At 41.0% G+C, this 20,089-nt stretch overlaps 1 protein-coding gene across 1 annotated transcript in view; it reads left to right on the top strand.

The window, feature by feature from the left end:
• The first annotated feature begins 18,453 nt into the window (after positions 1-18,453).
• The window catches only part of LRIG2 (leucine rich repeats and immunoglobulin like domains 2), a 56,623-nt gene continuing 54,987 nt past the window's right edge, over positions 18,454-20,089 (top strand). Inside the window, exon 1 of the mRNA XM_012778439.2 lies at positions 18,454-18,913. Coding sequence (XP_012633893.1) covers positions 18,675-18,913 — 239 coding nt within the window. The 5' untranslated portion in view covers positions 18,454-18,674. The remainder of the gene's footprint in view (positions 18,914-20,089) is intronic.

Here is a 20,089-nt window from a genome sequence, read left to right on the forward strand (position 1 = left end):
CCAGCAGTGATGACATTTGAGCTGAGCCTATACTAGACAGGAACTTGGACTGGTCAAATCTAAGTTTGAAATCAACTCAATGATTCCTATTTGTAAACATGTGGATACTTGGATGTTTGAGATTTTATGCAAACATTAGCTACACACACACTGAAAAAGAAATAGCTCACATGCTACCACTATCACTGTACCCATGTTCTCTCCTCAGTCACTCACAGCTGTTGCTGTTGATGTTTTAACAGTTATTCAAATCAGACTGGTTTATATGTGTCCCCAAAGACTTGTACATGAACACTCAGAGCAGTTTTAGTTGTAATAAACAACTAAAAACTGGAAATGTGTCAAATGTCCATCAGTAATGAATGGATAACTAAATCGAGGTATATCCATACCATGGAAATACAAAAGAATAAAAAGGAATGAATTATTGATTCACATAACAACATGAATGGATCTCAAAATAATTATATTGTATGAGAAAGCCAGGGAAAAAAGAGTACATGTTGTGCTGTTTTATTTATATAAAACTCTAGAATATATAAACTAATTGATAGTGACAGAAGGAAGATCAGTGGTTGCCTGTGGACAAGGTTGGTGGATGGGGAGTGAGGAATGGATTATAGAGGAGCATGAGGAAATTTTGGGGAGTGATGGATAGTTCATTTTTTATCTTGACTATGGTTATGGTTTCAAGGTCTATACGTATGTCAAAACTCATCAAATGGTATAATTTGAATATAGGCAGTTTATGGCATGTCAATTACACTTCAATAAAGCTGAAATCTAAAAAAAAGTGTGAAAGGAAATACAGGAAACTGTAAGCAATAACCTCTGAAGTTAGGACCGTGGAAGGGATGACTTTATTTTCCTTTTTTACGCTATTTAAATTTTTTATGAAAAAATAAAAAGTAAAGCAAGACGTTTTAAAAATAAAACAATTCACATGGGCAAAGAAAAATTAGGCTGCTTTGAGCCTAAAAATTAATGGATTTGGAAAAACTTTTCAAAATGGGTTGCATGTAGAAAAAAAAAATGCTGTCATAGGGAGGAATGTTCAGAGGAGGCCTAATTATTGAGAACTGCAAAAGCTGAGCTGTAAGCTCTCTCAAAGGTTTCCTTATGTTCTTCCCTTGGGGTCAAAGTCTTCAGGACTCAGCAGTAATCAGAGAATAGCATTCTGCCTCTCTAGGACTAAAATAGAGGTCCTTAGGTTAAGAAATCTGGTTTTTGTTTACTTTCAATATGTACTTAGCACTTAGAACACGCAAGGTACTAGGTTGGAAACTGATTGTTCTCATAGTAGTTGTCATTGTAATCCTTATCATCATAGTTAACTTGTGCACCTTGTAGTAATTGTCATTGTAATCATTATCATCATAGTTAACTTGTACAAGGCACTCTGCTAGAGATCTTTAGATGGAATATCTTGTTTAATCCTAATAGTCATCTATGCTATGGATATTATTTTTAGTCCTCATCTGTAAGATGAGGAAATTGAGGCAAAGAGAAGTATTTTACCTTGGGTTACAGAGCTAATAAGTAGTGGATCACTCTATCCTGCCTCTCTAGGGTAGTAAAATGAAAAGACAAAGGCCCTGCTTGAGGTGCTCATGGTTTGGTGGGGGGAAATTGGTACAGAAACATATTGACCTTATCATGTGAAAAGCACTATAATGAAGTCATGTACAAGTACCATGAAAGGACCAAGCAAGGCTCCTGGCCCTGCCTGGACAAAATGGGGAAAGTGGCATCTGAGCTAGACCTGGAAGGACAGGTGAGATTTGCCACGTAGAGAAGGTAGAAAGAATATGGCAGTCCAAGGGAACTGCATGTACAAAAGGTACTGGAAAATGAAACATGAAAGCATGTCAAATCTGGAGAAAAGCAAATCATTTGAAGAGAAAATAGGGTGGAAAAGTGAGAAGTGAGAATGGAGCCAGATCATGAGAGGCCTCGATGGCTATTGAGGAGGCATGGCAAACAGGGCAGAGCCTTGGCAATGATGCGCATGTGACTTCATCCCATCAGCTTAACGCAGAGAAGCTAAGACTTTTGCCACAGTTCAAAGAGACCCTGAGTTCAAACTATGTATGTCTTTGAAAGAAGAAGAGTCAATGCTCTGTTTGTTTGGAAGTCAGGGAAGGACTTAACTTCCCCAGGGCTGCATGGATCTCCAAATGTAAAACAGGACTACTGGGAAAGTGGAAAAGAGCCAAACACTAACCATCCTCTACAGTCATATAACAAAGATTCAGAGGACTTGCTAAATTAAAGCCTTGATTTTCGCATAACCTTACTCATTAAGTCTTATTAGCTCTTGGAAATTTCACTCACAAAGCCTGTTTAATCCAGTGATTTTTCAGCCGGGCGCGGTGGTTTATGCCTGTAATCCCTAGCACTCTGGAAGGCCAAGGTAGGAGCATCGCTTGAGGTCAGGAGTTTGAGGTTGCTGTGAGCTAGGCCGATGCCACAGCACTCTAGCCTGGGTGACAAAGTGAGTGAGACTGTGTCCCTCTTCCCCCCCAAAAAAATCCAGTGATTCTCAACATCTTCACAGATTCTGATTTCATTGGCCTAGATATCGGTATTTTTCAGTTCTCCAAGTGATTCCAATGGGCACCCAGAGCTGAGAATCACTGTGTTAATCTTTCATTACTGCCATTTCAGTCATATGCTTAGTTTTATGTACCGTACACTGCGTTGAAGCTAAACAATTAAAAATAATATAGGCATACGCATAATAAAAATAGTAATACAAACTAAAACTTACTGAGACTTATATGTTCCAGGCATGCTGCAAGGTATTTTACATATGTTATCTCATTTCATCTCATCCTATGAAATAGAAAATATTAACTCTTTTTCATACTGAGGCCCAGAGAACTCAGTTGTCCAAGGCCACGTGTCTAGTGTGTGGTTCAGGTAGGACTTGAATGCACATGTATCTGACTACAAAATTCCACGCACTTAATCCCTGTTACACATTGTTTGTTCCAGAACCATGACTATAAGAGATCTCATTTGGAATTCAACATTTCCCAACCCTCTTTTGCCCCTGACACACCTGTGCATTTGTCAAGGCATGCCAGGTCACATTTAGGTGGGGTTTTGCTTTTAAACCACCTTTTAGTGCCTTCTGCACCATCTACCACATTTTATTTATGTGGTATTGCACACACTTGGATTACACTTAGTATATAGCTACATGTATAAAATGGGGTGTGATCTAAATGTGTTCACAAATTATTATATATATTGTGCACTTTGAGTTTATATATATATAAACACACACCTATATTTTACACACATATAAAAGTTGTGAATGTAATGTAGGGGAGAGAACACTGATTTAGAATTCCCACTTTTTTTTTTTTTTGAGACAGAGTCTCGCTTTGTTGCCCAGGCTAGAGTGAGTGCCATGGCTTCAGCCTAGCTCACAGCAACCTCAAACTCCTGGGCTCAGGCGATCCTCCTGCCTCAGCCTCCCGAGTAGCTGGGACTACAGGCATGTGCCACCATGCCCGGCTAATTTTTCTATATATATTAGTTGGCCAATTAGTTTCTTTCTATTTATAGTAGAGACGGGGTCTCGCTCTTGCTCAGGCTGGTTTCGAACTCCTGACCTCGAGCAATCCGCCTGTCTCGGCCTCCCAGAGTGCTAGTGCTAGGATTACAGGCGTGAGCCACAGCGCCCGGCCTAGAATTCCCACTTTTGACTAGCACTGTGTCCTTACAGCCACATTTGTTGAAATTCCTTTTTTTTTTTTTTTTTTTTGAGACAGTCTCACTCTATTGCCCTGGCTAGAGTGCCGTGGCATCAGCCTAGCTCACAGCAACCTCGAACTCCTGGGCTCAAGCGATCCTGCTGCCTCAGGCTCCCGAGTAGCTGGGACTACAGGCATGGGCCACCATGCCCAGCTAATTTTTTTTCTATGTATTTTTAGTTGGCCAATTAATTTCTTTCTATTTTTAGAAGAGACGGGGATCTTGCTCTTGCTAAGGCTGGTTTTGAACTCCTGACCTTGAGTGAGCCTCCTGCTTTGGCCTCCCAGAGTGCTAGAATTACAAGCATGAGCCCCTACATCTGGCCTGAATTTCCTTTTATTTTTTATTTATTTATTTATTTTTGAGACAGAGTCTCGCTTTGTTGCCCAGGCTAGAGTGAGTGCCATAGCTTCAGCCTAGCTCACAGCAACCTCAAACTCCTGGGCTCAAGCAATCCTCCTGCCTCAGCCTCCCGAGTAGCTGGGACTACAGGCATGCGCCACCATCCCCGGCTAATTTTTTCTATATATATTAGTTGGCCAATTAATTTGTTTCTATTTATAGTAGAGATAGGGTCTCGCTCTTGCTCAGGGTGGTTTCGAACTCCTGACCTTGAGCAATCCGACTGCCTCGGCCTCCCAGAGTGCTTGAATTTCCTTTTAATCATGTAAAATGGGGAGACAATGAGTGCTTTTTCTAACTGCACAATTATCTGAGGATCAAATGAGATCTTACACTTAGCATGGAGTCTTACACATTCATTCTTTTTGCCAGCTAATGAGATGTATATATAAACTCTAGTAACTATGGTAAACGTATCTGATGTGTGCTGGCATCACCTTTCACAGAGTAATGTTTCATCTCTACACCTCCGTGTTGATGAGCCATAAACCTTCCTCCCTTATTTCTTATCTACTGACAAACTCCTGATTTCTGTGCAATGAGCGTGGGTCAACGGTTATAAATTTAACAGAAAGAAGGGGAAAGGACAGAAGGGAAGGGAAAGAATGGGAGAGGCATTTTTACAATTTACATATTGTCATATATATATATAACAATAATGAGCTTAAGTTTGTTATTAATACAAAATGGGATTGATATGTCAATCTTCAATTTTATAACTAGCTCTCCAAAATTTTTTGCTCATATATGTCATATATATATATATATATATATATATATATATATATATATATATATTTGGAGTTGCCCAAGCTGGAATGCAGTGGCTATTCACAGGTACTACCCCACTCCTGATCAGCATGGGAGTTTTGACCTGCTTTGTTTTTGACTTTGGCCATTTCACCCTTCCTTAGGCAACCTGGAGGTCCCACACTCCCAGGAGGTCACCATATGGATGCTGAATTTAGCACGGACACTCCATCAACATAGTGCACTACAGCCCAGGACTCCTGAGTTCAAAAGTTACTTCCACCTCAGCCTCCCAAGTAGCTGGTACTATAGGTATGCACCACAATGCCTGGCTGTTTTTGTTTTTGTTTTAACTACAGAACAAATCACTGTTGGCTAGGGTAGGAGGAAATGGGCACTTTTATATACCATTAGTGGGAGTGTAAATTGGTAAAAATTTTGGAGAGCTAGTTATAAAATTGAAGATTGACATATCAATCCCATTTTGTATTAATAACAAACTTAAGCTCATATTTATACCAAGATTTACACAGAAAAAGGTACGAAAAGATGAACATCACCACATGTCATGAGTTGTTTTTTTTAAAAAAAAAGATAAATGGCAAATGATTAAATTACCAGTGGCTTTTCCTGGTGGCTGGGAGTATCTGGGAGGGGAAGTTTCACTTCTTACTTTATGCTTTATATTCTTCTGTATAGTTTGAACTTGTTTACAGGCATTCATTATTTTTTTTTACAAAAATGAAATAAGCCCAGAGCAGAGAATAGTTATTATAGATATGCTCACATCAGCTGTGCTCCTGTGTCCTTAATCCCTGGCTCCTCTCTGAAAGACTGGCTTGCAGTCCCAGGAGGGCTCTGACCCCTGCCTGCTTGGCTCTCCTCGTGCTGTTTTGCAGTCCATTACCAGCTGCTTAAGCAGCAGGTTCCCTGTGGCTGATCAGCTGGAACTGGTTCAGGAGGACAAACAGGAAGGACACAGCTACCAGTGCAGATTACCCCATTTGCTTACAGGAAAAAAAAAAACAAAAAAAAAAACTTTAAACCTTGAAATGTTGAGGAAAACTTCATGCTATTAACAACTCCCTCACGCCTCTACCTAGCTCAGGCGGTGAGCTGGGTTTGGGTTGCTCTGAAGGAATCCTTACAGTTGCATGTAATGAACTTCCAGCCCCACGTCCTGGCAGCTTGCCCCCCACACTTGGTTAGGGCTTGAGTTCCACAGGCTAAACCCCATGTCGATCCTGATCCTTTATGTCACACTGGAGCTTCTTCTGTGGAAAAATAAAATGCCTCACCAGCAAGCCTTCTCTTAAGCAATATGTCATAGGAGCTCAGGGTAAAGGGAGATTCTTCATAAGAGAGGCATGAAATAAGGTAAGAAGAATGGCTCTGGAGTCAGATAGATATCATATCTCTCCTCTGACACTTTCTGGTTGTATGGCTTTAGGAAAATTACTTCACCTCTTATAAACCTTTTACAGTTTCCTTATCTACAAAATAGGGACAATTGGCCAGGAGAGGTGGCTCATACTTGTAATCCTAGCTGACTAGGAGGCCCAGGCCTGCGGATCGTTTGAGCTCAGAAGTTCTAGAGACAGCCTGAGCAAGAGCGAGACCCTGTCTCTACTAAAAAAAAAAAAAAAAAAAAAAAAAATAGAAATTAGCTGGGCAACTAAAAATATATATATAGAAAAAATTAGCTGGCCATGGTGGCACGTGCCTATAGTCCCAGCTACTTGGGAGGCTGAGGCAGGAGGATGGCTTGAGCCCAGGAGTTTGAAGTTGCTGTGAGCTGGGCTGATGCCATGGCACTCTAGACAGGGCAACAAAGTGAGACTGTGTCTCAAAAAAAAAAAAAAAAGTGTGTAAAATAGGGACAATAAACGTACCTGCCTCCGAGGGTTGGAGATGCTGCTACCTGTAAAAGGTTTACTATTCTCTGCCTGACATAGAGGAATGTTCAGCAAGTTAGGGGTCCCCAACCTATGGTGAGTTGTATAATTATTTCATTATATATTACAATGTAATAATAATAGGAATAAAGTGCACAATAAATGTAATGTGTTTGAATCATCCCCAAACCATTCCTCTACCCCCACCTATCCGATCCCTGGCTTCCATGAGAACGGTCCCTGGTGCCACAAAGTTTGGGGACTGCTGCAGTAAGTGCTACATTTATTTGTAGTGAGGCTCATTTCCTATCACTCCCCACAATGGCAGAGGTTAAGGGTTTGGGCTCTGGAGTCAGATTGTCTAGGTTCAAATCCTAGCTCTGTTACTTATTATTATTATTTTTTTTTTGAGACAGAGTCTCGCTTTGTTGCCCAGGCTAGAGTTAGCGCTGTGGCGTCAGCCTTCCTCACAGCAACCTCAAACTCCTGGGCTCAAGCCATCCTCCTGCCTCAGCCTCCCGAGTAGCTGGGACTACAGGCATGCGCCACCATGCCCGGCTAAGTTTTTCTACATATATTAGTTGGCCAATGAATTTCTTTCTATTTATAGTAGAGACGGGGTCTCACTCTTGTTCAGGCTGGTTTTGAACTCCTGACCTCAAGCAATCTGCCCACCTCGGCCTCCCAGAGTGCTAGGATTGCAGGTATGAGCCACCGCGCCCGGCCTCTGTTACTTATTATAAGTATGACTATCGGTAGACCTCTTTGGGCCTCAGCTTCCTCATCAACAAAGTAAATATTCCCATCTCTTATGGATCTTGTGAAGATTAACTGAAATAATGCATGTACAACAGTAAAGTACCTGGAACATAGGCATTTGGGAAATTAGGCTGTTATAATTTGGTGCTGATGAAAAATTACATGTTTCATATAAAGAATATGAATTTTGTAAAACCATCTTCTAAGCTCCATTCCCCTTCCCCTTCCCAAACACTCAGTAAGCTACTGGTTCTAATCTGAAATCCAGTCCTGTCTTCCTGTGCTATGGGATGTTCCTGTCTTCATCCCCTTCACACTCTTCCAATTTCTCTGTCTGTCCCTGCTCGGGCCTCTCATTAGTCCAATTACTAAACTGTTGCTGTCATTTCAGTTCAGCCCCAGGATCAGGGTCCCTTGAGGATAGGCATTATGTTGGGAAAGTGAGATTGTGGGGGAGCTGCAGGGACATCCTCATTTCCACAGGAGAGTGGAACTAGGAACCAGGGTTGGCAGTGGATGCACCTCCCTGGGTCCAGGTCTCCTAGGACATCAGAATAATCAGTGAGAACTTCATTATACAGAGTGAGAATCTGGCCGTTTGGCAGAGCACCAAGGTCTCATTCAGGGACAGGAAGGTTCTGGCCTAGAGATAATGACCAGCCTGCGGCCTCTGGCCTTCTAGCACTGGCCTTCGGCTCCCCCTTGGGCATGCACACACACAGAGTCAGGAGGCACACACCCAAGTTCTCTGGGCTTTCGGTCAGCTAACGAGTTTGTGGGTACATTCCCGGACTGGAAGGCTGGTGAACAGAGTGAGGCTGGAGGGCCCAGAAACGCACGACCGCCCCTGCTGATTGCTGAGAATAACCAAACTCTGAGGTTCCCAAGAGCCCATTAAACCATCATAAATGCCTCTCTAGAGTGAGAGCTGGTTTCCTCCCAACCTTGGAAAGATAAAGGAGCAGGTCTGGGAGTGGCTGAGCTAGCTGCAAACAAGAAAATGAGATTAGCTGCAGGTTAGCTCAGAAGCTTAAGCAGCCCAGGGACAAGTTGGTTTGTTGGGTATGGAATGGAGGTCAGCATTTTCGACTCTTTTCTCCTGTCGGGACACGAAACCAGTTAGTGCTAAGGATGGGGGCTGGGGTAGGGTGTGAGGGTGTGAGGGGGCATGGTTTGATTTTCTCAGCCAGTTCCATTGTCCATACCTCCTGAAGCATATATTTGGGGGAAAGGGATTTCATACCAAGCTCATTCTGCTGACATCTGGCTCCTATCTGCTGCACTGTTAATACTCCTATTTACCACCTAGAATTATGAGCTTCTGTGCTGGCTTCTGCCCAAAGTGAATGTGGAGAATACCACGTTTTCTTTCACTGGTTTACCTCTTAATTCTCTGCAACCACAAAAACACGTGCTGTAAATGGTAAACTTTACTGTAGGTCTCAAAGTAGAGTGTTCAAAAGTATTGTGCATGGACCAACCATTTCAGCATCTCCTGGGAAGTTGTTAGAAATGCCAATTCTTGGGTCGTACTCTAGACCTACTGAATCAGAAACTCTGAGGGCCCGCCCAACAATCTGTATATTAACACGTCCTTCAGGTGATTCTGATACTTGGTAGAATTAAAAAACCCACTGTGGTATGTGTAAGGATAACTTGAAAAAAATTATAGTGTAGGGAAGGAGACTAAATTCAAACTGAATTGTAAATAATACTGTTCATAAGCCAACAGAAGTATAGAAAGGGTCTTTCATGGGATTTTGCTACCCTCTCTGGAGGTCCACATGCAGAGGCTGATTTCTTCTCCTATCAAGACAAGCCGAAGCATGTACTCTCTCTCTCTCTCTCTCACACACACACACACACACACACACACACATGCGCGCGCACGCGCACGTGCGTGCACATGCACACTTATGAACTCAATTTCCATATTTTCTCACAGAGGCCACAGTAGTTTTGATTTTGGTTTGGGGGTTTGTTATTCCTGTGCATGGTTTTTGTTTGTTTCTTTTTTAAGACAGAGTCTTGGCTTTGTCCTCCTGGGCTACAGTGCAGTGATTTTATTTATTTATTTATTTATTTATTTGAGACAGAGTCTCACTTAGTTGCCCAGGCTAGAGTGCCATGGCATCAGCCTAGCTCACAGCAACCTCAAACTCCTGGGCTCAAGCAATCTTACTGCCTCAGCCTCCTGAGTAGCTGGAACTACAGGCATGCGCCACCATGCCTGGCTAATTTTTTCTGTATATTTTTAGCTGTCCAATTAACTTCTTTCCAGTTTTGGTAGAGACAGGGTCTCGCTTTTGCTCAGGCTGGTCTCAAACTCTTGAGCTCAAATGATCCACCTACCTCAGCCTCCCAGAGTACTAGGGTTACAGGCTTGAGCCACTGCGACCGGCCAAGTGCAGTAATTTTAAAATTCCATTTCACCCACAGTGAGATTCCTATGCTTTTTGGCTATTTCTTTTCTTTTCTTTTCTTTTCTTTTCTTTTCTTTTCTTTTCTTTTCTTTTCTTTTCTTTTCTTTTCTTTTCTTTTCTTTTCTTTTCTTTTCTTTTCTTTTCTTTTCTTTTCTTTTCTTTTCTTTTCTTTTGAGTCTCACTCTCTTGCCTGGGCTAGAGTGCCGTGGCATCAACCTAGCTCATAGCAACCTCAAACTTCTGGGCTCAAGGGATCCTGCTGCCTCAGCCTCCCGAGTAGCTGGGGCTACAGGCATGCGCCACCATGCCCGGCTGCTTTTCTATATATTTTTAGTTGGCCAATTAATTTCTTTCTGTTTTTAGTAGAGACGGGTTCTCCCTCTTGCTCAGGCTGGTCTTGAACTCCTGAGTTTGAGCGATCTTCTCGCCTTGGCCTCCCAGAGTGATAGGATTACAGGTGTGGGCCACTGCGCCTGGTCTGTATTTTTCCTTTCTTCTTTTTTTTCCCCCTAATTTGAAGTGCATGTTAAAATCTTTTGCCCATTTTTCTTTTGGGTTGTCTGCCTTTATCTCATTGATTTATAGGAATTCTTTGCAAATTCTGGCTATTTTGTTGGCTATGTGTTATAAATATCTTTGTATGGTGTCTTTTGTGAATGAAATTTTATTTTAATATAGTCAATTTTATCCTTTTCTTTCATGGTTAATAATTTTTTTCCATCTTAAGATATTCCTTTCTACTCCAAAGTGAAAAAGATAGTCTCCAATATTTTCTAAAAGCCTCATGGTTTTGCCTTCCATTTTTAGATCTTGAACTGATTTTTGTATATGGTGTGAGAAAAGATCCAATTTCATTTTTTTCATATGATTGTGTACTGATCCTAGGCCCATTCATTAATTGAAAAATCTTTTCTCTCCACTGTTCTGAAGTTTTACCTGTGTCATAAATTGAGTGTCTAATCAAGTCTCTGATATGTACCAAAAGTCTATTTAACTTTACTTGTGACAATATTACACTTTTAAATTACAATACTCTTAAGGCATATCTTGATATCTGGTAGAGCAGGTTCTAAATTTTTAACCCTGAGAGTGTCTTTGTTATTATTCTCATTTTTCAGTACGATGTACATTTGGGATTTTTATTGGGATTGCATTAAGTCTATAAATTAACTTGAGAGAATTGACATATTTTCTTTTTTTTAATTTTTATTTTAAAAAATACTTTACTTCCTTATCGATATTTCTCCTTCCTGATCTAAAAGAAAAAAAATAAAAAAAATGTATGTAATAAAAAATTTAAAAAATAATAAAAAATACTTTACTGATGGAAAATGGCTGAGGCTAACGACAAGAAAAATAAGTTCGTAATTAACAAATACTTTAGTAAGCCGGGCGCTGTGGCTCACGCCTGTAATCCTAGCTCTTGGGAGGCCGAGGCGGGCGGATTGCTCAAGGTCAGGAGTTCAAAACCAGCCTGAGCAAGAGCGAGACCCCGTCTCTACTATAAATAGAAAGAAATTAATTGGCCAACTGATATATATATAAAAAATTAGCCGGGCATGGTGGCGCATGCCTGTAGTCCCAGCTACCCGGGAGGCTGAGGCAGAAGGATCACTCGAGCCCAGGAGTTTGAGGTTGCTGTGAGCTAGGCTGACGCCACGGCACTCACTCTAGCCTAGGCAAGAAAGCGAGACTCTGTCTCAAAAAAAAAAAAAAAAAAAAAAAAAATACTTTAGTAAGCCAGGGTCTCACTATTGTCCAAGTGGCCTCCTGGGCTCATGTGGCCCTCCTTTCTCCGTTCCCACTGGCTGGGACCCCAAGCAGGCCACAGCCTGGAAGGCTCGGCAGGGTGGCCTGCAGGGCAGAAACCAAGGAATTCCAGGCCAGAGCTGCCGTGAGCAGTGTGTGGGGCCTGCAGGCTCTCTGGATGAAGGATGGTTAGTGAATCCTAAATGCAGTTGGCTCCTGGAAGATGAGACACCTTCCTCAAACAGCGGACATATTTTCTTTCTTTCTCTCTTCCTTTTCATTTTTAGAGATGGGGTCTCACTATGTTGCCCAGGGGAGTCTTGAACTCCTGGGCTCAAGGTATCCTTCTGCCTCAGCCTTCAAGTAGCTGGGACTACAAGTGTGTGCCACTGCACTTGGTCATCTTGTCTGTAATAATGATTCTTTCAGTGTAAAAGCATGGTATATCTATCTCTCCATCTATTCAGGTCTTATACTTTTCAATAACATTTTATAATGTTCTCCATATACTTTCTCTCTTTTACTTTTTTAAAATCTAGGTATCTTTTAGTTTTTATTGATATTGCATATGTCATCTTTTAAAACTTACATTAATATTTTATAATTGCTGATGTATTATAAAACTGATTTTAGTATGTTGATCTTGTAGTCACATTCTTGTTGAACATTTTTGTTAGTTCCAACAGTTTACTTGGATATTCTTTTGGATTTTTTTCTGCAATCATATCCTGTGTAAGTAAGAGCAGTTTTGTTTCTTCCTTTATAGTCCTTTGACCTTTAACATCTTTTTCTTGTCTTGTGCTCCTTTGGACCCTCTAGTACAGTTCAATAGAAGCAATGATAGGCATCGTTGTCTTGATCCTAATATAAAAGGAATATTTTGAATGTTTCACTATTAAGTATGAAGTTTGCTACAGGTTTTGGTAAATACTCTTTATTAGCTAGAAGAAGTTTATTCTATTCCAAGTTGGCTAAGACTTTTTTTTAAAAATTCTTTTTATTTCATCATATTATAGGGGTACAAATATAGTTAAGGTTACATATATTGCCCTTGCCGCCCCCCCCCAAGTCAGAGCTTCAAGCGTGTCCATCCTCCAGGTGGTGCGCATCACACTCATTATGTAAGTATACACTCATCCCCTCCACCTCCATCCCCTCCCACTTGCCAAGACTTTTTATAATAAATGTGAATATTATCATGTTTTACACATAGATGATATATATGTGATACATTATATTTCATGTAGTATATATTTACATATATGTCATGTGATATATATCAAATAGTATATATGTGTTAAAAAAGAAAAAACATACTATTTCAATATATGCAATTATATATGATAAAGTACATATGATATATATCACATATATCATAAATATGGCATATTTTTTCATATACTGAAATAGTTATATGGCTTTTTTCCTTTACTCCAATAATGAAGCAAATTGCTGGCAGTTTCCAATTTACTTATTGAAGAAGTTGCTGTGTGGATGGTTTTGACGGGAACAAGATGGTAAAAGGCTTTTTATTTAGGAGGCTACTAAAATGGTGTAGGTGAGAGATTGTTGTCTTGAATTGGTGTGGTGGTAAAGGAGATGGAAATAAGTAGTCATTTTTAAGATTTATTTTGGTTTTGATGATAGTTAGATGTTCGCTAGCAGTAGGGAGTGGATGGAGAATAAAGGGAAAGGAAAGGAAAGACTCAAAGATGAGTTCCAGATTTCTGGCTTTAGACTTTTCTTAAATTGTGATAAGAAATGTATAACATAAATTTTACCATTTTGAATTATTTTTAAGTATACAGTTCTGTGGCAATAAGTAACATTCACATTGTTGTGCAACCATCGCCACCAAATATCTCCAGAACTTTTTCATCATTCCAAAGTGAAACTTAATACTTGTTAAAAAATAACCCTCCATTCTCCTTTCCTCCTAGCCCCAGGCAACCACCATTCTCTTTTCTGTCTGTGTGAATTTGACTACTCTAAGCACCACATATAAATGGAATCATAAAATATTTGTCCTTTCATAACTGATTTCTTTCAGTTAGCATAATATTTTCAAGGTTCATTCATGTCATAGTAAGTATCAGAATTCTCCTCCTTTTTAAGGCTTAACAATATTCCATTTTATGTATATGCCAGATTTTATTCGTTCATCCATTGACAGACACTGGGTTGCTTCCAATTTTTGGCTGTTGTGAATAATGCCACTATGAACATGGGTATTCAAATATCTCTTCAAATCCCTGCTTTCAATTTTTTTGGATATATATCCAGAAACAGAATCACTAGGTATGGTAATTCTATGTTTAATTTTTTGAGGGAATGCCATATTCATTTCCACAGTAACATTTTACATTCTCATCAGCAATGCACAAAAGTTCCAATTTCTCTATGTCCTTACCAAAACTTGTTATTTTCTGGCTTGGAGTTTTCTTTCTTTCTTTTTTTTTTATAATTCTATAATTTTTTTTTATAATTCACACACATTCTAATGTGTGTGAAGTAGTATCTCATTGTGGTTTGACTTGCATTTCCTTATGATTAGTGATCTTGAGCATTTTTTCATGTGTTTATTGGCCATTTGTGTATCTTTGGAGACATGTCTATTGAAATGCTTTGCCCATTTTTTAATTACATTGTTTTGTGTTTTATTGTTGCTGTTGAGTTGTAGGAATTCTTTATATTTTCTGGATACTAATCTTTTGATGCATGATTTGCAAATATTTTCTTTCATTGCATGGGTTACCTTTTCATTCTGTTGATAGTGTCCTTTAATGGACAAAAGTTTTTCATTTTGATGAAGTCTAATTTGTCTATATTTTTCTGGCTTTAGATTTTGCTTCAATAAATAATAGTTACTATTATTATCATCATTCCTTCTTTATTGGGAAAAGGAGATGGAGGAAGGAGATAAAAGGAAACAAAAGATACTCTAAATAGATTTGGGCTTATCCAGTAGAGCAACAATGAAATTAACAGTAATTTAATCAACAAGAAATATTTATTGATAATAAATAAATATAAATATAGACACTGCACTATCAATATCAGACACTGCACTTAGCACTAGGGATATTAAATGAGTAAATGAAGATGTTTTTACTTAGTGGGGAAGACAACAAGAAAAAGATAATTTCCACACAAACGGATGGCATGGAAGTGATATATATATGAATGCCATGAACTATGGTTGTAGAATTGAGGTGGATGCCACTAAATGCTTAAAAGAGTCAGAGAAATCTTCATAAAGAAGCAGGAAGGAGAGTAGGAAATGCCTAGCTAGAGAAGGTGGGATGGGCAACTAACTAGTAGGAGGAACAGCATGGAGAAATATGTATAGATATGCATGGCTCAATTTATGAAAGGTAAATCATTTTCTGTGGCTGGAATGTGGAAAAAATGGTGAGGAGATATGGGAAATGTTGGAGTTAGTGAGGCTGGGGCCTGATTATGGATTCTTACTTAAATGGTAGGACAAAGAATTTGGAATTTTATATTACAGGCAATGAGGAGTCATTCACTTAAAAAAATTTTTTTTCTGTTTTCCAAAATAATCCATGTTCATTATATTAAAACACTAGGAAAAGCGCAAATAATAGAATAAGAACCACTGGGAACATCAAGTATTTTTATGTTGGGAGGTACTAACAACATACCTGTAACAGTATGCTTTGGAAAGATAATTCTAGTGACAGTCTAGAGGAGGCTGGGAGAGGGGAGAGAAGCTGGAGGACAGGAGATGGGTTCAGAGGTCACTGCAGTAGTACTCATGAGAGGTGAAGGTCTGAACTAAGTAGCAGTGGGGATGGAGATGTAGGGAGAGATCTGAGACATTTCTCAGGGGAAATCAATGGAGTCTAGTGATTCTTTAGTCCCAATGCACCCCTGGTGGACCACCCCGCCTCCCCACACCCCACTGCCCAGTTGGAGGTGAGCAGCTGGGAGCAGCAAGGGAAGCTTCCCCTGTATTTACAGCCAGTCTCCTTCCCACCTCCCTATCACCGACTGAGCTCCGTCTCCTGCCCAGTCCTCCCCTACCCCCCCACCCTCCATCCCTTGGAAAAATTGTCTTACATGAAACCTTTCCCTGGTGCCAAAAATGTTGCGACCACTGTTAAGTGACTGATTAAATGTGACAGGGAAGAAAGAGGAGAAAGCCTTGGTGATCATGAGATTTCTAGCTTGAGAGACGGGAATTGATTAATCAGTTTAGGTAGCTATGACTTTGCAAAGAGTAAAGTCATGAGATCATGGGATATACGATGCCTAAATTTTAAGGGATTGGGGTTTATGCTAAGGTCTGGAACAAGTGATCCAAAGTGAGTAGATTTTTTTGGGGAGTGAGTCTGGAGGTGGGGTATTCTTTGCTTATGCATTCCATTGAACTCTAAAAACTCTGCCCAAAAGGCACCCAAGGAATAATTAGACAATTCCAGGGCAATGAATAAAACCCTATGTTAAATTTTTAATCAGAAATGAATCATTAAATTCTGTTAAAAACATGTATTTACTAAATCTGGTTAGATATATGGGGGTTTATTCTATGACTCTATTGCTATGTAAATTGACATTTTTCATAAAAACTTTTAAAGAAAAATATTTAGGTAATTTAAAATATTTAGGTATTATAAGGTATAAGATAATATTATTTATAAAATATTTATTGTCTATTATGTGTCAAGCACTTATAGCCAATATGAGGAATACAAAGATATATAAGGTGCATAGAAGTGCTATCAGAGTGCTAAAAATAATGTGCAGAAGGAATTAAGAGTTGGAGGGACTCCTTCTAACTGTGGTGACCTGCACCACTTATGGGGGAGGACACAGGTTAGGAAGCATGAATTTCTAATGGGCCCATTTGCATAGTTTTATAATGAAACTCTGAAACTATAGTGCAAGGAACTAAACTGCCTCCTTTTTTTGTGAGGCTCCTGCCTATGCCCAATTTCTTACTGGAGGTTGTTGAGCTTGCTCAACAGCCAGCGGAAGTAGGCTAAGAGTAAGTTTCACTCTGCTGTCTTGGCTTTAAAAGTTTGGTTTGGCCTGGAGCATTGGATATGGCCTTGATTCCAAGAAAAATTCCAATATTAGAAAATGGAAAAGTGTTTTAAAAAAACCCATAATTGTGACTCCAAATCTGCCCTGGGAAAGATTGACTTCAGTTACTTTCTAGGACAACCCTATGATCTAGGCATTATCATTCTTTTGACCTGGCCAGGCTTTTAATTTACAAGTCAGAATTAATTTACAGCCATACTAATGCCAATCCTGCCTCTCCCTGGGGGTAACTTGGTTTAACCTCTCTGGGCTTGTTTCTTCATCAGCACTGTCTTGCCAATTTCACAGTCACTGAGGGACCAAATAAGGTAACATATGCAAATGCTCTTTGAAAAGTATAAAAGCACTACATATAAGTGCTTTTTAAATTTTTTTTATTTTTATTTATTTATTTTTTGGGGGACAGAGTCTCACTTTTTTGCCCAGGCTAGAGTGAGTGCCTTGGCGTCAGCCTAGCTGACAGCAACCTCAAACTCCTGGACTCAAGCAATCCTCCTGCCTCAGCCTCCTGAGTAGCTGGGACTACAGGCATGTGCCACCATGCCTCGCAAAAATTTTTTTCTATATATATTAGTTGGCCAATTAATTTCTTTCTATTTATAGTAGAGACGGGGTCGCACTCTTGCTCAGGCTGGTTTCGAATTCCTGACCTCAAGCAATCCTCCTGCCTCGCCTCCCTGAGTGCTAGGATTACAGGCGTGAGCTACTGCGCCTGGCCTTATAAGTGCTTTTATACTTTTAAAGAGTCCATCAGTATTATTCTCAAAGTCTTACATATATATATATACATACACATGTATATATATACACACACACACACACACATATATATATATGATATAATACACGGCTGAGTGAGCATAAAGTGGCCAGACTTCACTGTTCCTAGTAAGTTTTCTATAGCCTCTGCTTCAGGAAAAACAAAAAATTTCCTCACAAGCAGCCTTTGCTTTGCTGACTACTCAACACCCTCTTTATCTACTTGTCCCACTTGCTTTTCTGAGAGTGTGTATCTAGCACAGCATCCCCCCAAAACAGAGGAAAGAAGAGACATGCAGGTGGAGTCCCATCAACATTTACTGAACTCCAAACCAGATCAGAAGCTGGAGGTGCACAGATAAATTAACAGGGTCTCTGCCTTCAGGAGCTTACAACCCATCAAGAGATAGAGAGGTAACATGCTTTGTGTTGGGCGAGTGGGAGCTGGCCGCCCCGCTGCAGAACAGCAGGAGCTGCAGACAAGCAGCAGGGGGCAGAGGAGGCCCCAGTTTGGCTCTGGAGACGGACCTGGCTAACGCGAGCATAGCAGCTCAGTTTGTGTCAGCGACTTGGAAGGCAGCCCTTCAGCCACTCCTTTCTTAGAGCCCAGAGAAGATAAAAGAACCTTTTTTACGACTACAATAGATATACCTTTAGTCGGAACTCACAGTGCTCGCCCCCACCATTCCCTCTTAAGGACCCGCTGCGCCCTCCAGCGGAGGGACCGCGGTGCAACTCCAGAGGAGCACCCAAAGTCTCCAAACACCTTAACGTTCTTCTGAAGGAGCTCGGCTGTCTCTGGCCCCGCCCCCTCACTGAGTCCCTCCCCCGACGCAACCTCGTCCTGTGGCACCTATTGGCTGGCTCCTGTGCGTGAGGACGTTGCGTCGCGGGGCGGGGTGGGGGAGCGCTGTCCGTAGGCCTTCAGCCGTGTGTCCCCAGCCGCCGCCCCCGCTGTCGCGGCGCGTCCGTCCCTCGCCTGCCTTTAGAGGGTACAGGGGATAGCCAGGGTTCTGAGCGACCGCGCAGCCGCTAAACATCTGCGCCATCCTCTTTTTCTGTCAGGCGGCTCTTCTCTGCCAGGTCCAGGTCGAGGGGGAAAATGGCGCCGGCGCCCCTAGGCGTCCGGGAGGAACGGTTGCTGGGGTGTCGGTCCGTACCGCTTTCCCGGCTCCTCTTCCTTGCCCGAGCAGCTCTCCTCCTGCTGCCCATCACCCGAGCAGGTCTTTGCCCTGCACCCTGCTCCTGCCGCATGCCTCTGCTGGATTGCAGTCGCAGGAAACTGCCCGCGCCGAGCTGGAGGGCGCTGTCGGGCCCGTTGCCCCCAGACACCGCTAGTCTGTGAGTACAGTGGCCTGGCGGAGTGACCAAAGGAAAGGGGGAGCGTCCCCTCCGGGGACAGGAGGAGACTGGCATGGTCGGAGGGCGTGGTGCCCAAGCTAAGTTATGAAGGAAACTGCCAGAGCGGTGTTGTGAACTTTGTTTTGGATGATGGGAGTATGAAAAAGCCGGTGTTAAGGTCTCTGGAGACGTATGAAGACCAGGGTTAAGTTTCTAGGGGCCAGGAAGTCTGTGATTTTCTGAACTGAGGAGTTGTTACAGGGATGTTTAATGTTAAGGACTCGTGGGTTCTGGGCACCACCATCGACTTTGGATGGTTGGGTGACGGGTCGAGCACCCAGTGGTTCTTGCCCGCTTTGGGCTGCATCATTTGGTGTGTACCTCGCTTGAATGGTCCTCAGGCACATCATTTTTTTTAACTAAGATCGCCAGAGACACATAAATTGTCTTTTGTCCCTAGTTCGCATATTGGCTCATTTTTGCTGCAGTTTTTATATTTAGGGTTGAAGACTCATGTATCAGGAGATCCCGTACTAACTTAGAATATCTTTATAAGTAGCATTCTTGATCTAATTTAGGATTCACTGTAAAGAAGGGAAGAAGTATTCGTTTTCAAAATCATGTGATGCTTTGTTTTCAGTGCATTTCTTTGTGGCAGAGAACCCCCAAATAACTTCTGTTTATTTATGTATGAGAAGCAAGTACAGTGGTTGAAAGAATTCTGGAGTCTCCACTGATGAGTTTTCACTTTGACAGGCCTTTATTAAACAGTGACACCTAGAGAGCTCATTAGTCTGAGTCAGCTTGGTGGCATTAGGAACAACAGTAGATATTAAATGCTACAATTATGGGGCTTCTTAACCACTAACATACAGTTATTTCTCTTCCATTAACTGAGCAACACGTTTATTAATTGACAGACTTATACTAGAGTGGTCTCTAAGAAAGAGTCATCACTAAAAAGAATAGTTTGAGGTGCAATTAAAATATGAGCAGCTGTTTGCATTTTCAGTGGAAATAGAATATAAATAGAAGGTCTCCATTGCAGAGGTTAAGAAGTATTTCTGTATTTGCAAATAGGTTAGTATAGTTAGGAAAGCAAGCTACCTCATATATTCATTGAGAAAATTAACATAAGTGATCAAATGTAGTAATCAGAAGAACTGCAATGTAATA

Source organism: Microcebus murinus, chromosome 2, assembly GCF_040939455.1.
Source record: "Microcebus murinus isolate Inina chromosome 2, M.murinus_Inina_mat1.0, whole genome shotgun sequence".
In the NCBI taxonomy this organism is placed as follows: domain Eukaryota; kingdom Metazoa; phylum Chordata; class Mammalia; order Primates; family Cheirogaleidae; genus Microcebus; species Microcebus murinus.